The 16,559-nt window shown below is 48.6% G+C and overlaps 1 protein-coding gene across 3 annotated transcripts in view; it reads right to left on the minus strand.

Annotated features, from left to right (window-relative positions):
- Nucleotides 1-13,695, minus strand: part of IL17RD (interleukin 17 receptor D) — a 67,457-nt gene extending 53,762 nt beyond the window's left edge. For all 3 annotated transcript variants that reach the window (XM_073811256.1, XM_073811255.1, XM_019947771.3), the window contains exon 1: nt 13,520-13,695. In XM_073811256.1, coding sequence (XP_073667357.1) covers nt 13,520-13,645 — 126 coding nt within the window. In that variant the 5' untranslated portion in view covers nt 13,646-13,695. The remainder of the gene's footprint in view (nt 1-13,519) is intronic.
- Nucleotides 13,696-16,559: the final 2,864 nt, after the last annotated feature.

The following is a 16,559-nucleotide window of genomic DNA, read 5'->3' on the forward strand; positions in this document are numbered from 1 at the left end:
GCTATTACTGGAAAAGGCTGACTTGTGCATTTGGGGGTGTTTAGCAGCATCCCTGGTTCCTACCCAGGAAATGCCAGTAGCAAACCTCCTCCCAGTTGTGACAACCAAAAGTGTCTCCAGAGATTCCCCAATCACCCCCAATTGAGAACTATTGCTCTAAATCAAATTCTAAGCCTGCTTAGCAAGTGCTGCCTGATTTCTCTTTTTCTAAAGAAAATGTCAGAGCCCAGGGAGTCTCACAGCCTCAGCTCCCTGCCCCAGGACTGCCCTCTACACAGAAATGTTTATCCCTGAGTGAGTTCTGAACTCAAAAGCACTCTACACTCCCTCTCCCACCAAAACTGACAGTAGAAGAGCCATGGAAACAAGAACCCTCTCCTCGAGCAGGGTAGACTAGACTAAGCAAAGGCAGCCCGCCGCCCTCTCCCGAGGCGCACCCTGGCCCATCCTTGGTGCCCTGCGTGTACCCCGGCACAGCATCCCTACCAGCATCCCGATCGCTGCTTTTCTGGCCTTCTGCTGTCAGGCCACGGAGGCGACCGTGGATTCGGTGCCAGAAAATAAAATGAAAAGCGGGGTTGAACCTCTGCAGTCCATTCTCTGGACGCTGAATGTCCCGCTATTACATCTCGGCATGACATTTCACGGCCAGCAGGGGAGGAAGCCTGGTCCTGAAAGCTGAACAAACGACTGGTGCACAGGCCCTCCCGCGCCCTCACCGGCTCCCTGCACTTATGAATAAAAGATGCAGGGCTTGTCTCTGTCGTCTCCCTGGTACCTTGGGAGAATAACAACTTGTCACTTTTTGACGTTTTAACTTACTTTGAAAAATAATCAATATTAACTTGCTGAGTCTTTGGGCTTTAAATCTGGGGTAGGGACAAATAAAAGAAAGAAAAGGCATGCCATGAGGTAGAAGACAGTAATTCAAGTTAAACGAATGAAACTCTGTTAAGGGTCTCTAATAAAATAATTTAGGCAATACACAATCATAGAAGGAGAAGACTGGAAATTGAGGACATGTTTTGAGTGAAGCGGCCTTTTCTGGAAATAAAGTTCATTGTTTTCTTAGCACAAAGGAAAGAAGTGGCTGAGTTTGGGTGTGAGGGAGCACTCAACCGTAAACCTGCCCCGGCCAAGGGGAGGTTATAATAGGAACTCATTCCTGGTCGGTCGCTGAGGGCGACATCTACAACTGTTTGCAAAAAGCCCTGGTGAACAGCAAAAGCCTTAAGCATTCTTGGGATCCAGCACTCCCAATTTTGAGAGCACAACTGATTTCAAATCGTCTTCAAGGAAATAAGTTAAATTACAGGATAGCACAAATGACACCCTGCAGTTTCTTTGGACGTTCAGTAAAGTAAAAGGAAAGCCCTACTGTAAAGCACTGTGTTTTTAAAAAAGACAAATAACACAAGACCAAACTGGGTTAAATCATTAGAAAGGTCTCTATGTACAATTTCAAGTAGAAAAAACATATTTTGCTCTTTGCTAAAACTGCACCTATATTTGTTACCTATTGATACCTAAAATCCAACAATGTCACACTCTCACCTTTAGAGGGATCTTGCCAAAATATTTAACTTGACCCTAATCACGAGGAAACAATCAGAAATCCAAGTTGTGTGACTGTCTATACCACAAGTGACCTTGACTCTTCAGATGTATATGTTATAAAGGATCAAAAAGAAGTGGAGGGACTCCTTTAGATTAAAGGAAACTAAAGAGACAGGAGGTGTCTATAAGCAGTGAGTGGCCCTTGTCTGAATCCTGGAAGGTGATTCAGAAAGAAATCATGAAGGATATTTAGGAGTACAGCTGAGGTACGTGAGGCAAAGCACTGGTGACTCTAGGCTAAGGGGAAATAGGTGCTCACCCCACTGTTCTTTCAACTTTTCTATAGGTTTGAAATTTTCAGAATCTAAAATATAGGGGAGAGAGTAAAGTGAAGCCCCAGGTATAGCTGACTGGCTGCCTGCTGGCCTGGGTGGGGGCTGGGCAGCAACAGCTTCATCTCCCTGTTTCAGAAAATGTACACCCCAAAGTATAAAGTCTCAATACAGAATAGATTCAGGATTAAAAATAATTTTTTTTAAAAAATTTATTTTTTTATTTTTGGCTGCATTTGGTCTTTGTTGCTGCGTGTGGGCTTTCTCTAGTTGCAGCGAGCGGGGGCTACTCTTCGTTGCAGCGCGCAGGCTTCTCATTGCGGTGGCTTCTTTTGCTGTGGAGCACAGGCTCCAGGCACGCGGGCTTCAGTAGCTGTGGCACTCAGGCTCAGCAGTTGTGTATCGCGGGCCCTAGAGCGCAGGCTCAGTAGTTGTGGCGCACGGGCTTAGTTGCTCCGCGGCATTTGGGATCTTCCCGGACCAGGGCTCGAACCCGTGTCCCCTGCATTGGCAGGCGGATTCTTAACCACTGCGCCACCAGGGAAGTCCCTAAAATAAATTTTTAAAACCCACAGTAGTGTAACTTATTATTCACTTAACTGGGTAGTGGTTGAGGGGGTATGTACACATAGCAGACATTTAAGACATTTATGTTTCTGCTTTTTAAAAAGGCATAGGTCCTTTTTTTTCCCCCAAAAGGCAATAGTTTATTTATTTATGGCTGCGTTGGGTCTTCGTTGCTGTGCGTGGGTTCTCTCGAGTTGCGGTGCGCAGGCTTCTCACTGTGGTGGCTTATCTTGTTGCAGAGCACGGGCTCTAGGCACTGGGCTTCAGTAGCTGTGGCATGCGGGCTCCATAGTGCAGGCTCAGTAGTTGTGGCGCACGGGCTTAGTTGCTCCATGGCATGCATGATCTTCCCAGACCATGGCTTGAACCCGTGTCTCCTGCATTGGCAGGCAGATTCTTAACCATTGCGCCACCAGGGAAGCTCTCAAGGAACAGGTCCTTTTAAAACCCCTTTATGCCTTTCCCTAAAACTCTTCTGCAATTTATCATTCTCTTTCTCCTCTTATCAGAATTCCTACTAATTTAAAAACTTTTTAGAATGGCTCTTTAAAACTCTCCTGCCTTCCACCCAAACTCTCCCCCATTATCTACCCCAATCTTTTTTTAATGAGATAAAAGCAATGATTACCCTAATCTCCAACTTGAAAACTGTGCACTTAAAGGGAAAAAAAAAAAAAAGTGTGACCCTTTAAGTAAAAGGAAGAAAGCTCAGTAGATGGGAAATGTGCTCAAGTGAAAAGATGTTGGGATAGAATTTCTGTGTCTCAAGCTTCAAAACCCAGGGAGGAGAACAATGAGGCAGCCTGCGTGTCCAGAGCAGCCCTGAGAGACCTGGTTGGCAGTCACCTTGGGCGCGCCAGATACTCGGAACCCACCACTCCAGCCCCCCACTGCAGCAGTCTTCAGGCAGCACAACCAGATGTTACATTTTCTCTGCTTAATTTTGGTAAAACTCCATGACCTCTTTCTCAAATTAAAAAGGCAATGCTATTTTTTTAAACCACAGGAGCTATCTTTAGTGAACCCTTCTAAGGATTTCATTAATTCATAGCCAGCCAACCAGGACTTTTCCCACAGTCTCCCACAAAAAAGCCCGGGAAGTCACTGATTGCTTGGCTGGATCTGAATATGAGCAGAGGTAAGATCAGAAATATCTAGTTCCTCCCACAGGGAGGCAAGGCATGAAAATCAAAGCTGGGCAAAACCTCATTACCACAGCTGGCCGGCAAACCCACAGCCCTGGAAAGGCGGCAAAGAGCATCTTTGATTCTGGATGGACCCTCGAGTGACTTCAGAAAATGAAAGGCATTCACAACCAGAGGGGACCGAAAGAAAATGAGACCTGTATCTCTGTTAAAAAGACCAAGCTGTCATACCACCTAAGGGCTGCTGCCAGGAAGTAAGAGTCATTTCATTCACTTTGTGTCGTAAAGTCCAAAACCAAGATGCTTAGTTAGCGCTTAGCAGTCATTTTTTACATTTTTTTCATCCACAGTGCAGCGCAACCTGGACAGTCCAAACATCCTCTCTTCAAGCAACCAACACTCTGCAAACTGTGATTCCCATCCAGTACCAGCCCTAACCACTGCCTCTCTCATTCCCTGGGAATCTGTCCTGCAGCCTAGCAGTTGGCCAGTATGAGGACACAGTGCCAATAAACTGTGATGTGAATGAAGGCGAGCCTATTTTTATGCTACTCTCAGCATCTAATGCCACATGATGCACCAATGTTAACAAAACATAAGTAAAACCAACTATACTTCAATAAAAATAAAATTTTTTAAAAAAATAGAACATAGGTAACTATAGAACTTCAGAGGAAACTGTCATTACAATTGCTCGCCTTACATGTCACCTCCTCAGAGAGGCCACCGAGCTCACCCGCTCTCATCACCCCATTTTAATTTCCTTCAGAGCACTTAGTCACACGTAGGGAGAAACGACCATGTGCCGCCACTCATCTCCTGGTGCAGCAGGGAACGAAGCAGATCAAGGACCTGCCGCCAGGGAGCTGATAGTGCACTGAGGGAGATGCACGGACAGACAAGAAAACACTCTTGTGCGTTTCATGGTAAAAAAATTTTGTGGAGAAAACTCAAGTGAAGAAAAGAGGTGAGCGAGACAGCAGCGGTTGCTATGTTAAATAGAGCAGGTCTGGTAGTTTGTTATCCTATTTGTCTCCCTTACTACAATCTAAGCTCCAGAAACCAGGCCTCACACATAGAAAACGCCAAATACTCACGGAATGAAGGCTTGGCTGCTGAGGGTCACTCCTATCAAGCCATTCATCTGCTGGAGAAACCTTCCAAGCCTCACCATCCCTGACAAGTACAGGTAGGCAAAATTCAAGGCACCCCTTTATCTAGTCCCAGCCTCCGTCTTCAGCCGTCTTGTTTCCACTGCCTCCAATGAGCCACCCTCCTCCAGCTTTACCCGCATTTTTCTTTTTGTTTTTTTCCTCTCTGTATTTTTTTTTTTTTTTTTGGCCGCGCCTTGCAGCTTGCAGGATCTCAGTTCCCCAGCCAGGGATGGAAACCGGGCCCCACAGTGGAAGTGCCGAGTCCTAACCACTGGACCGCCAGGGAATTCGCACCCACATCTCTCCTTCTGCCCAAACTGTCCCCACCTCCTGGTTCCACTCACCAGAGGCCACACTCAAAGTCCCCCCAGTGAGGCCAGTCTTCTTCAGCCATCTGATCCCTCCCTCTAAGCCTCCTCTGAACCATCCAAATTAAGTGTCTTCTTCATAAGCAAATCAAGATTCCCCTTCTTCGCTGCATCACTGCAAAAGACTGAATGCATCCCACTAAATCTGGAGGCATGATGGGGCGAGTCTGACTTTACTAAATGTAGGCTTCCTGGCAAAGGTGAAATTCACACAGGGAGCCTAGGGGGCTTTGTGGAGAAGCCTCCTGGGGAAAGGCGGGCCTCCTCCAAAGCAGGGGAAACTGAGGCAAAGCAAGTAGCCAGAGTTACTGGGAACCAACTGAGACGTGGGATAAAAAGCCAGAGTTCCAAAGGTGGGCGCCCAGCAGCACCTCGGACATCTGCTCCGTACCACCCTGCTTCTCACACTGGCCAGTGCATAAAATGCAATGTTCTGGGATGAGGGGCAGCAGGAACCGTGGTTCATGCTCCTCTGGGAGGAGTGGACAAGGCAGAGCGAGGACGGGGAGTTGCCTTGCAGACCCGCCTGGATAGGAAGCCCCTACAGACGGGGGCCTGGTCCTTCTCCGCTTCGTGTTTTCCCAGAAAACGTAACTACAGTTTAACCACGGCCTGACACGGGAGCTGCTCTTGCCTCCTCACACCAAGTAAGTCTTTGCGAACTTCAGATATCGAGCAGTCACAACAAATCCTAACCATGCGAGGGCCTGGGCCCCACCCAGAGCAAATGTTCCCCCTCCAGAGGATGGAGGCGATAAGCTGTCACTCAACAGGGACCATGCTCAGGCTGACTGCTCCTGCATTTGGTCCGGACTGCATTGTATTTTCCTCAGATAAAAGGGGAAGAAACCCTCTTCAGGAGAAGAGAAGCCAGAAATCACCTGGACAGAATAAAATCACAGAGAACCACATGGCGCATCTCAGGAAAATGTACCTCTTCTTTACAAGGAAACCCTCCCTCTATCCCCATCAGCCCTCCCACTGGCAAGTAAAACAGTTCAGCTCAGAACAGAAGTCTGGGGCCACAGCCAGCATTTTTTAAAGGGTTACCATTCATTGGGGGGAAAATCTACAAAACTGACAAAACAGAACACTTGGAAAAACTCCTAGTTTTTAAGGGAATAAAGGACTTTCAAAATCTAAAAACGTTATAGTTAAAGCCTAATCCCTTATGATTTCAAAAGGATTCATTTGAAGTATTCATTTAATGTGTGAAAGGTAAATATCCATCTGAACATTTTAATTAATGTTACCAATTTCCATTCTCTTTTCAAAGTCACTGCTTCAATTTTATAGGCATTTCTGATAAGTTCAAGCAAGCTCCCCTACAATGTAGTAATTTTAATGAAAAGCCTCATGGTTAATGCCTATTAGATGAGGTTTGGAATGAAGAAACATACAATAAAATTATCATTTATTAAACTTCCCACAATACCTGCCATCTGTCCTGCCGTTTCAACTTTTAATGTACCAGCCTTATGCAAATAAGACATTAGGTTTACTATAAAACAAATTCTTCTTAAAAGTGCATAGTAAAGGTAGTTTGCATTTACCCTATTAAATCACACAATTTACAGGCCAACTTCCGTTTTAGAAGAGAATTACATGTGTGTTCACATCACATCTTTATTTTGTCATCCATCCAGTGATTTGTTGAGGACAGCTGGTACCTATTAAGTCCCCCCTTTAAATGTTGTAGCCTTAATTAGCTACATCCACCTTCCCCCAACATTTCCAAACAAGGAACCAAAGAAAAGGAAAGCTGTTTTTATCATGGATGGTTTAAACAATGGAGTTGCAAATGTTAAAATAATAATCTTGGGCTTCCCTGGTGGTGCAGTGGTTAAGAATCCACCTTCCAGCGCAGGGGACTCAGGTTCGAGCCCTGGTCCGGGAAGATCCCACATGCCACGGAGCAACTAAGCCCCTGCGCCACAACTACTGAGCCTGCTCTCTAGAGCCCACGAGCCACAACTACTGAAGCCTGCGTGCTTAGAGCTCCTCAACAAGAGAAACCACCGCAACGAGACGCCCGCGCACCCCAACAAAGAACAGCCCCCGCTCGCCACAACTAGAGAAAGCCCGCATGCAGCAACAAAGACCCAACGCAGCCAAAAATAAATAAAAATATAATAAATAAATCTTAAAAATGTAATACTCTTCATTAGAGACTAACTAGTTATTCCATTTTTAGGCCCCTTCAGAAGAAACAGGGTACAGATGGAGTTTAAATGTCATGTCAGTCTTTGTTACTTAGGTAATTTTTCAATTGTTCAATTTTTAGTTTCATGCCTCATGTTAATAATTAAACCGTTCCCAGATACTGCTCGGGAAGGCATGAGGGACAGTCTTCCCAGATATATTGTTGGTATTATTTAAGCTATAAACGTTTTACTTGGGCTTCTGAACACGTGAGAACAAGCAGACAGAATCTGCAAGCAGAGAATAAGCCAAGTATGGTTTTCTATGAATAGACATCATGCTCTTCCCAGACACTGAAGAGTCCTCAACTCACACAATGAGAAATTCAGGTGATCAAATCGCTTTAACCTGCCGTATGTAGATGAAATACACACTAATTTGGTTACAATTTAGGCTTTCCTTCTTAAAAAAAAAAAAAAGCATTCAGGGCTTTAAGTGTGAATGACATCAACAGGCTAAATTCTGAGCAAGATAAGGAGCCATGTCAACGAATCCCCCGTAGATTGGGCTTCTTCTTAGAGACCTGCTCCAGCTTTAATCTGCAGTAAGACTATCTGTTTCAATAGGATGTGATCACTCCTGGGCTTGTGTCTTTTCAATCAGCCGGTGGCCCTGCCGGGTTTAGAGTGGCAGAGAGGAAGTGGCCTGTGGTTAAACAGAGGAAATACCAAGGCATTTTAATAGAGCAAATAGTCTACTTCCCACAGGGAAGAGCTTCAAAGGCCTCAGGCCCTGGAGGAGACAATGTGTTACGGGGCCATCAGTCACCTAATCGTGTGTCAGGCCCATTCAGAACATCCTTGCAGCCAAGACAAACACTGCCCAGGAGGACATTGCCTCCCAGCAGCCAGGCAAGTTGGGCTGCCTGGAGATGGGGCCTGTGGCACCAACACAGACAGGTCCCTTGGGCTTGCTGAGGGCAGAACCACCTCCAAATCTGGGCGAGATGTGAAACGGAAATGGTCTTGGCTGCCGGAGTAGGGTGGCAGGAGAGAGGTCTGCTCCAGAGGCGCTGTCCCCCACTCTAGCCAGTCAAGTTCTGGGGATACCTGAGCCCCTGCCTCAGCCCATTCTCTTACAAATTGAGGATGGGGGACCCAACCTTCCAGAAGCCTAAAAACCCATCCATCGGGGCAGACACAAGAGGCAGCAAGGAATGAAAGGAACAATTAATTGTTGACTGGGTGGCCCCAGCAGCAGCAGACATCTGCCGGGGCACGGTATGTGAAAAGTTCAGGGACTGATGAGGGAAAGACAGTTTGAAAACTTTTTTAAAAGAAAAAAAAAAAAAAAAACATTTTAGGCCAAATGAAGCATGAAAAATACTCAAATTAAAATAAAGACTTAAAAAAGCATTAGCTGTTCTTGCCTTTGTAAGGAAGCCACCTGTAAAGTTTGAATGGCTGAGTATATGATTTGGATCCTACCCTACTCTGCTGAGACTGTTTTCCAGACAGGCCCAGCTGTTCTGGGGAGGAACCCAGTGCAAGTGTCGGGTCCGCTTCACCCCCAGCCTCCTCTTTAACCCCAAGCCAGAGACACCCACCCAAAACGACTGGCTCCCCAGGTCCTCCTTCAGCCAGCCTCACCCCTGCCATTTTCCAGAGCTCGGACAAAGTCTCCACTTTACATTCTAAAAGTCCAGTGAAGTAATTTCAAGTCAAGCTGATTTTAAACGTTTAGAATGTGGCTTCCCGCCTCCTTCTTGTGACCACCGAAGCCCTGTCTCCTAAAGCAACGATTCTCACTGTTGAGAGCATCACAGGAACTTGTTAAAATGTCAGTTCCTGGGCCCCATCTCACTCCCATTCTGGCCCCATCGGCCTTGAATCTGCATTTTAACGCGCTCCCAAGACAATCCTGGTACTGGAAGCCCCTGGACTTCACTATGAGAAATCATGTTTGGAAGGAAATGGTGCCTCAGTCGGAACTTAGTTGCTGGTCTCATTCACCCAGCTGTATCCCCGAGTTAATAACTAGCACAATGCCCCAGGCACTGCAGGGGCTCCCGGTCCACTGGATGGATGGGGGAGGGGAGAGAAGGGAGGGCTGCTCAAGAAAGATGGACCCCAGCCAAAGGATTCCCAAATTAACATAGCAAAACAGGCTGGAAGAAAGCATCACACTTCTTATAAAAATGTTTCTCTGAAAATGTGTCAACCGGGGCTGACTCATTTTTAACGAAGAATTCTGTAAAAGACACAAGAGCATGTGTAACATGGACAACACGGCCACAGGACAGGCAGACCAGATGCAGCCTTGAGAGCCACGAGCTGCAAGTGAATGAAAACACATCCAATTCAGAATTAAATAAACATGGCTGGGCCCACAGCCAAGGAGAGTTCTTGGATTGGACTTTTATCAGGAACCTAAATTTTAATCAGCTGGAACTTCTTCTTTTCCAAGTACCACCCTATTCCTTCCTACCTTTAGAGATGAAGTATTTGCCTTAAATGGGAAACTTGCACTTCATTGTAAAGACGATGCCAGCATTCTGGCTTCCTGAATTCCTGAAGGAACAGACTTTGGTGGGGGAAGGGGGGAGGGGAGAGTAGAAATTGTGTTTCAGGGATAATAGACCAGGGAAGGTGTACCCCATCTAGGTAAGAAGGCAAGAAATGTTCCCTCCTCCTCCACTGCAGGAAAAGCCACTAAATAAAAACCTGTGGGAATAGATTCCTAATTTCTTGTTCCATAAATAGGCTTCTCAAACAACCAGCAAGGCAAGAGGAGGGGAAAAAACCTCAGTGCAAGTGACCAACATAAAGTTACCCATCACAAACAAAACCATTCCACTTCCAAGAAGCAAGCAGTTAAGACTCAGTGTAAATGAGAATGCTGGCCCCTCTGGAAGTTTTACAACTTGTTACTTCTTTGCGAAAATTGTATTTATTACTCAAAGAGCAACTTTACCTGGCAAGAGCCCTAAGAGACTTAAAAAAAAAAAAAAAAAAAAAAAACTAGTTGAGGAAGTGAGCCCACAATTCATTTCTAAAACACTGCACTGTGTTCAAGATGGTATCGGCCCCTTAATTGCCCCGCTAATAATGGGGAGGTTGTGAAATCTGACCACTTAGACCAGGCTGGCTCCTCCGAGAGCAGCCCCGAAGGGAGGGTTACAGCTGCTGAGGGTTAGCTGGCTCCAGTCACCTTGCAAGTCCTGGGAAAATACACATTCCTGCAGGGGCAAGAGTTCCTGGAACAACCTCTCCCTGGAGAGCCAGGGGGTCAATCGCTCAGCTCCTCTCCAGCACCCAGATCCTGCCCCTCCTGAGGGCTCACTTCTCTACCCTGCTGTGTCTCCAGCTTCTCAGGTTCTGTGTGACGTAGACCCACAGGAAGCCCTCTCTTGCTTGCGTCACACATCACCAACCCTTATTCTTATATGTTAACATAGCCCCAACTAGACTGTAAGCAACCTCAGTCAGCACTGAGACTAAGTACTATGGGCTGAACACCCACTAACTGGTAGGGGACTCGGACATGAATCAAATAGCCAAGTAACTGTACACCAGTACTTACTGGGCAGCCCTCTGACAGCGCAACTTCCGTAAAAACTTACCTAGGGAGGTAGAGGCAGAGGAGGCTTCCTGCAGGAAGTGATGCTGCAGCTGAGAGGGGAGGCTGAGATGTAAAGAGAAGGAACACAGGCGGGAGTAGCATGTACAAAAGCTCACTGCGGAGAAGACACTGGAGCTCACTGCTCTGATCGTGGCCCTTCCCCCACCCCCCTTCTTAAAATCGATCACTTCATACAGGATTTAGCAGGAAGGCTGCAGGGTCTACTTGGGTTCAGCCAAGATTTACAGGGCCCCAGGCTCTGAGCTCACCAACACAAGGTTAAGCGTCTGGCTAAAGAAACTACTCTGAAGACACAGATGTGAACAAATACTGATGATGTAGTCTGGTGAGAACCAAAGGCAAGGACCTGCAGGAGAAGGCGAAGCAAGGGGAATGGCATTCAGAGGGCTTCCTTGAGGAGGCATCATCTGAGCTGAGTCTTAGGCCAAGCAGGGGGTTCTCAGGGGAGGAAAAGCTATCCCAGGAGCAGGGAAAAAGCATGCCTCGGCAACAAGAAGGGCACAGGAGTTAGGGAGCAGGGTGGGAGGGCCAGGGGCTAGAGTTGGAAAGGTGAGTATGTAAGGCAGGTGGACAAGCTGGGTCAGGGAAAGCTGGTGGCTCCATCAGATGCATCAAAAGACCAGGAGGGAAGGAGCCACGCGTCAGCTTGGGAAGAGCCTAGAGTACAGGAGATGGCCCTGAGGCTTCCATGCTCATTCAGAAAGCAGGTGAAGATGACCCCAAGGAAAGGACTGTGAGGCCAAGGTAGGAGCTGTTGAGAAGGTCACCCCCAGCATGAATGTGAAGCCACTGGGATGAGGGCCCCCATTAATCCTGTGGGTGTGCAGGTTTAGGGGCGAACACATTCCCACAGAGAGCACAAAACCGCCAGCTTGGCTCCTCTGGGGCCCGGCTATACCCACAGCATTAAAACTTCACAAGGTCTGTGCACTGACACGTGATGCCACCTGGGCAAGTGCAGAAAAACAGCAAATTGGGCTGATCCACCTAGGCCGGCTTATGAAAATTCAGAATAAAATATCTGTGATGCTGTTATTCAAAAGCCAACACACCAGTTTAGATCCAGAAAATTTAGGATTGGTAAGTCAACATGGGAAAGCCTTAAGGAAAACTTTTTGATCTAAAAACTGAGGAAAACTTGGTATCTATTGAAAAAAAAAATAAAACCCAAGAATAGTGGTATTTTTACTAAAATGGGACAGAGTAAGAAAATGTGATGTTTACTCAAATCGGAAGATTACATTCACTATGGGGTTGGTGAGAGGGTGGGTTATAGCTGTCTATAGCACAGCTATTGGGTTTGAAGACATTTCAGCTACTTGGTTCATACCTCGTTTTCTGCACTGTGTTTCTCTGAATGCGGGGCAAGTGAGTTGGAGGCACCAGCCTGTGCCCCTAAAGGGATATCAGGTTCTAGGCCTCAACTGCTTGAGGTCGTTCAGAGCACCCCACAAGAGGTGGGTGGACGTTGTTCTAAGAGAACTACCCCATACCCATCCCTCAGAGCAGTAGTGCTAGGGAAACTAGGAAATCTCATTTACTCCTGTTTTCCAGGTGAAGAAATTGAGGCTCATGGCTGCCCAGAAGAGCCAAGGTCATGTCCATGGCTGCCTGAGTGCAAACCGGTGTCCCCTCCACAAGGCTGAAGGCCGTGAGTGCCCTGACACCAGGCTGGTCCTGGCTTGGGTGGGAGGGGTGCTGGGCAGATGGACACAGTCTCCAGGTCCTCTGGCCGCCCAAGCCCAGGAGCCCTGATAGAAACTCGGGACGGCAGCGTCCCCGCGCACACCCCCCTCCCCATGTCCCATCGCCCAGATGGCATCGAAGAAGCGCTGGGTTAGGGGCAGAGGGCTCCAAGCACAGGACAAAGTCGGTGCATCCCTCCAGTCTCGTCTCGGGCATCTGCCCGAGGGGACAAGCTCATTCCTCCCTTTGGCCACGAAAAATATCCTCAACTCAAGCTGGATGGCGGTGGAGGTGGGGGGGAGGTCATCCGTGAGACCGTTCGAAGGGCTGGATACGGGAGCAAAATTTACCAGCAAGTCAGGAGTCTGAGGTGGGGGTGAAAGTGGGGTAAGACGGCCTGGCCCAGAAGGAACAAAGCGGCTCCGAAAGAGGGGGGCGCACCCCTCCCCAGCACTCAGGGTCCCCTGCCTGGCAATCCCGGGCTTTTGCAGAGTTTTGGACCGGAGGTCCGAAAGAAGACCCCCACTCCCGCACCAAAGCGCCCCCCATGCGAACAGCTCGGAGGATCCCAGCCCGGGGCCCTGTGCCCTGAGAGGGAGGAGGTCCCGGGCCTGGAACAAAGGGTGGGGCGCCCTACTCCTGCCCCACGCCGGGCGTCCCTCTCGCCCGCCCTCCTGGAGCCGGACCCCGGCCAGTGGCCGCGCCTCATTAGCAACACAAAGCCGGGGTCGAGCGGCCTCTTTCAACCCAGCCGAGGCAGGCAGACAAGCGACCCGGGAGGGACGCAGGAGGGCGGGAGCAGCGGGGTCCCAGCCCCACCGCGCACTCTGCGGAGAGCAGACAAGTCGACGCGGGCGCCACTGCCCGCGAGCACCTGTGCCCCCGCGCTTTGGGGGACAGCAAGAAACTCGCTGTCCTCTCCTTACCCTCCAGCCACAGGTGTCGGCGCCCCGCGTTCTGCTGGAGCCGCCTGCAGCCACTGCCAGCTGGGAGCCGTTGAGGCAGGCGTTGACTGTGAAGAAGACAGAGCAGAGCTGCAGCCACGGGGCCATGGCCGTGCGCTCACCCAGCCCGGCCCTACTCTGCTCCCCGGCCGCCTGCCGCTGGCCAGCCCGGAGTGGGCGGTGGCGCTGGCGGCAGCGGCAGAGCTGGCGGCACCACCGAGCATGCGCTGCGGGCCCTCGCCCCGCCCCTTCTCTCCGGGGCCCGCCCCTAGCCTCGACCCTCAGGTTTTGGCCCCGCCCCCTAGGTCGGGCTCTTCCTCTTGGCCCCGCCCCGACCTCTAAGCCACGCCCGCACAGCCCGTCTCCGAGTGACTTTGAGAAGCCGACAGCTGCAGTTTTTTCCCTTCACCTGAGAGGTCTTTTTTTTTTTTAATCCAAGGATTTTTCCACGTAATGCCTGCTCCCTGCAAAACTCGGGAAAACAAACCAAAAAAATGATAATAATAGTTAAAATAATAATTTACAAGTGCCTACTATTTGCCAGTCCTCTTCTTGAATCCTCTCAAACACACCTGAAAGTGTCAGTAGTATTGTTATCCCAGTTTTCAGCGCAGAAAAGCTAGGGTAATGTGGTGGTTAGAGAAATCCTGGCTGGGACCTCGGACAAATGACTTGCTCTGTCCCCATTATTGTTCCCTCCCCCTGTAAACTGGAATAACAGAGAAAGTGTCTTAGTCTGGGGAGGATTCTACTGGTTAACGCATAAAAAGCATTCAACAAGTGCTACAATCTACTGTTAACTGACTTGCATAAAGTCACACAGCTGGCACCTGCCAGATCTGAGATTCAAATCCAGATTGGCAAAAACAATACTCTTAACCATTACACTTGTCAAACTTACTCTTGTGAAGTGGGTAGTACCTCTGTTTGGGAAAGGAAGCTGAGGCTGGGAGTGAAGTAGCCAAGATCATCCAACTTCCCCACAAGCCCCTTCCCCCTTTGACTTGTCTCTGTGCTCTTGAATCCCACCTCTTCACCCTTCTCCATTGCCTTATCCCTCATCTATGCCACCACCTCCTCCACAACAGCTTCCAAAGGGCTTTTCTTGCTTGCTCTTTTGTCCCAAATACAATGCATTTCTGCACCTTGGATCCAGAGTGATCTCCAAAAAGGTGTCAGACCACTGCCTTCTCCTGATTAAAAATCTCCTGCAGTGGCTTTTATTCAATGGCCTTTAGAATAAAATCTGCAATAACCTCCTCCTCTCCCATGTTATCTCTTCCTACTCTGCCTTCACTACTTGGCTCCAGCTACACTGATCTCCCCGCTCAACCTCAACTTGGTTTTCTTGTCTCAGTCAACCTTGAAGACTCTCACCTTTGCCAGTCCAACAAGGCAGCCTCCTCTACATGACTCTCTCCTTCCAGGGCCTAGAATCCCCTCCCTCTCCTGTCTGCCTGGCCTACATGTGGTGATAGACAGCTCAGCTGCTACTAACACTGAGTTCCTGTATTTTCCATTGTGGCTCTGCACACCCTACCCATACCTTGTACTTAAACTCTCTGCAGAGGCAGAGGTGGCCCAAGCTTAGCAAGCTACCCTTGTGGAGACAGTAATGCTAGCAGAAGTCCTGGTGATTGGCTTCGGAACCAGGGAGCAGAGCCTGCTTCCCTTGAACTACAGAAGCTGGAAGTGGGAGACAGTGGTTGCCCAAACCCGTCCTCCCTTTCTCGCTGCCAGAGAAAGGGAGGACGGGTTCCCCAAACAACAACTGGTGGTCCAGTGGGTAAGACTCTGCACTCCCAATGCAGGGGGCCCGGGGTTCGATCCCTGGTCTGGGAACTAGATCCCGCCCGCATGCCACAACTAAGAGCCCGCATGCCGCAACTAAAAGATTCCGCACTCCACAACAAAGATCCCACGTGCCACAGCTAAGACCCGGCGCAGCCAAAATAATAAATAAATACATAAATAAATAAATATATTTTTAAAAATCCACCAGAACACCCAGGTGCTGAGATTTCCTGTTGACGTGCACCATTGGACAGGAAATGTTTTATTTTTTCATCTCATCACCAGGATATTCAGGAATTCAGCCAAACCCAGCATCACTGCTTTGGTCATCTAGAAGAACCAGGATCCACAGAAGGCTGCCTGCAGGGTAACCTTCTCTGAATAGACCTCACGCGGTACGTTGCTCCTGTGGGGAAGCTGTAGACTCTATGCTCTGGTGCCTTCCAGACCTCTGCCCATCCTCCCTGACTCCCCTCTGGATCATTCCCAACCCCCACAGCCGGGAGCTGGGGATGTCAGAGGTATGGCTACGAATGTCAGGAGTGCCAGGGGCTGAAATGAGGCCAGGACCACATGGGTGTTGGTGAAGCACCCGGGAAACCAGGAGACTACCTGCTCCTTAGGCTCTTTAATCTCTATGACATTCCAGCCTAGACATGGGCCATAATTTATTCACCAATCCCCTGCTGAGGGACTTCTATTATAATCAGGGATTCAAAAATATCCTCACACATTTATCTTGATACACTTATTCAGCTGTTTTCTTAAGATACATTCCTAGAATCAGAACTGCTGGATTATGCACATTTAAAATTGGCAAATTGCTCAACATCTCATTGCAGTCTTAATGGGCTTCTCTGGTTGCTAATGAGGTGGACCATGCTCTCAGGTATTTAGAGGCCATGTGCATTTTTCCTTTCTTCTGGAGTTGGACCCCAGAAAAAGGATCAGTATTTAGAGCTTATGACAGAGGGAGAGCCTTAAGGAGGGCACTGGGGAGAGGAGAACGTTTCTTCTTGAGTTTCACTCACATCACCAATCACCATATGATTGAGTGACTGGGGAAGGCAGAGCAAAGGCTCCTACATCCTTTCCAGTCTCCACACCCACCGACTTTCGAGTTCCCTCCTGCCCACAGCTCGCTGCCCAGTCTGGCAATTGACGGCCCCTGAAAATATGCTACAGAATTTAGAGAGCGCTCCAACTTTTCTAAAGGAGTACAGAGGAC

Source organism: Tursiops truncatus, chromosome 10, assembly GCF_011762595.2.
Source record: "Tursiops truncatus isolate mTurTru1 chromosome 10, mTurTru1.mat.Y, whole genome shotgun sequence".
NCBI lineage: Eukaryota > Metazoa > Chordata > Mammalia > Artiodactyla > Delphinidae > Tursiops > Tursiops truncatus.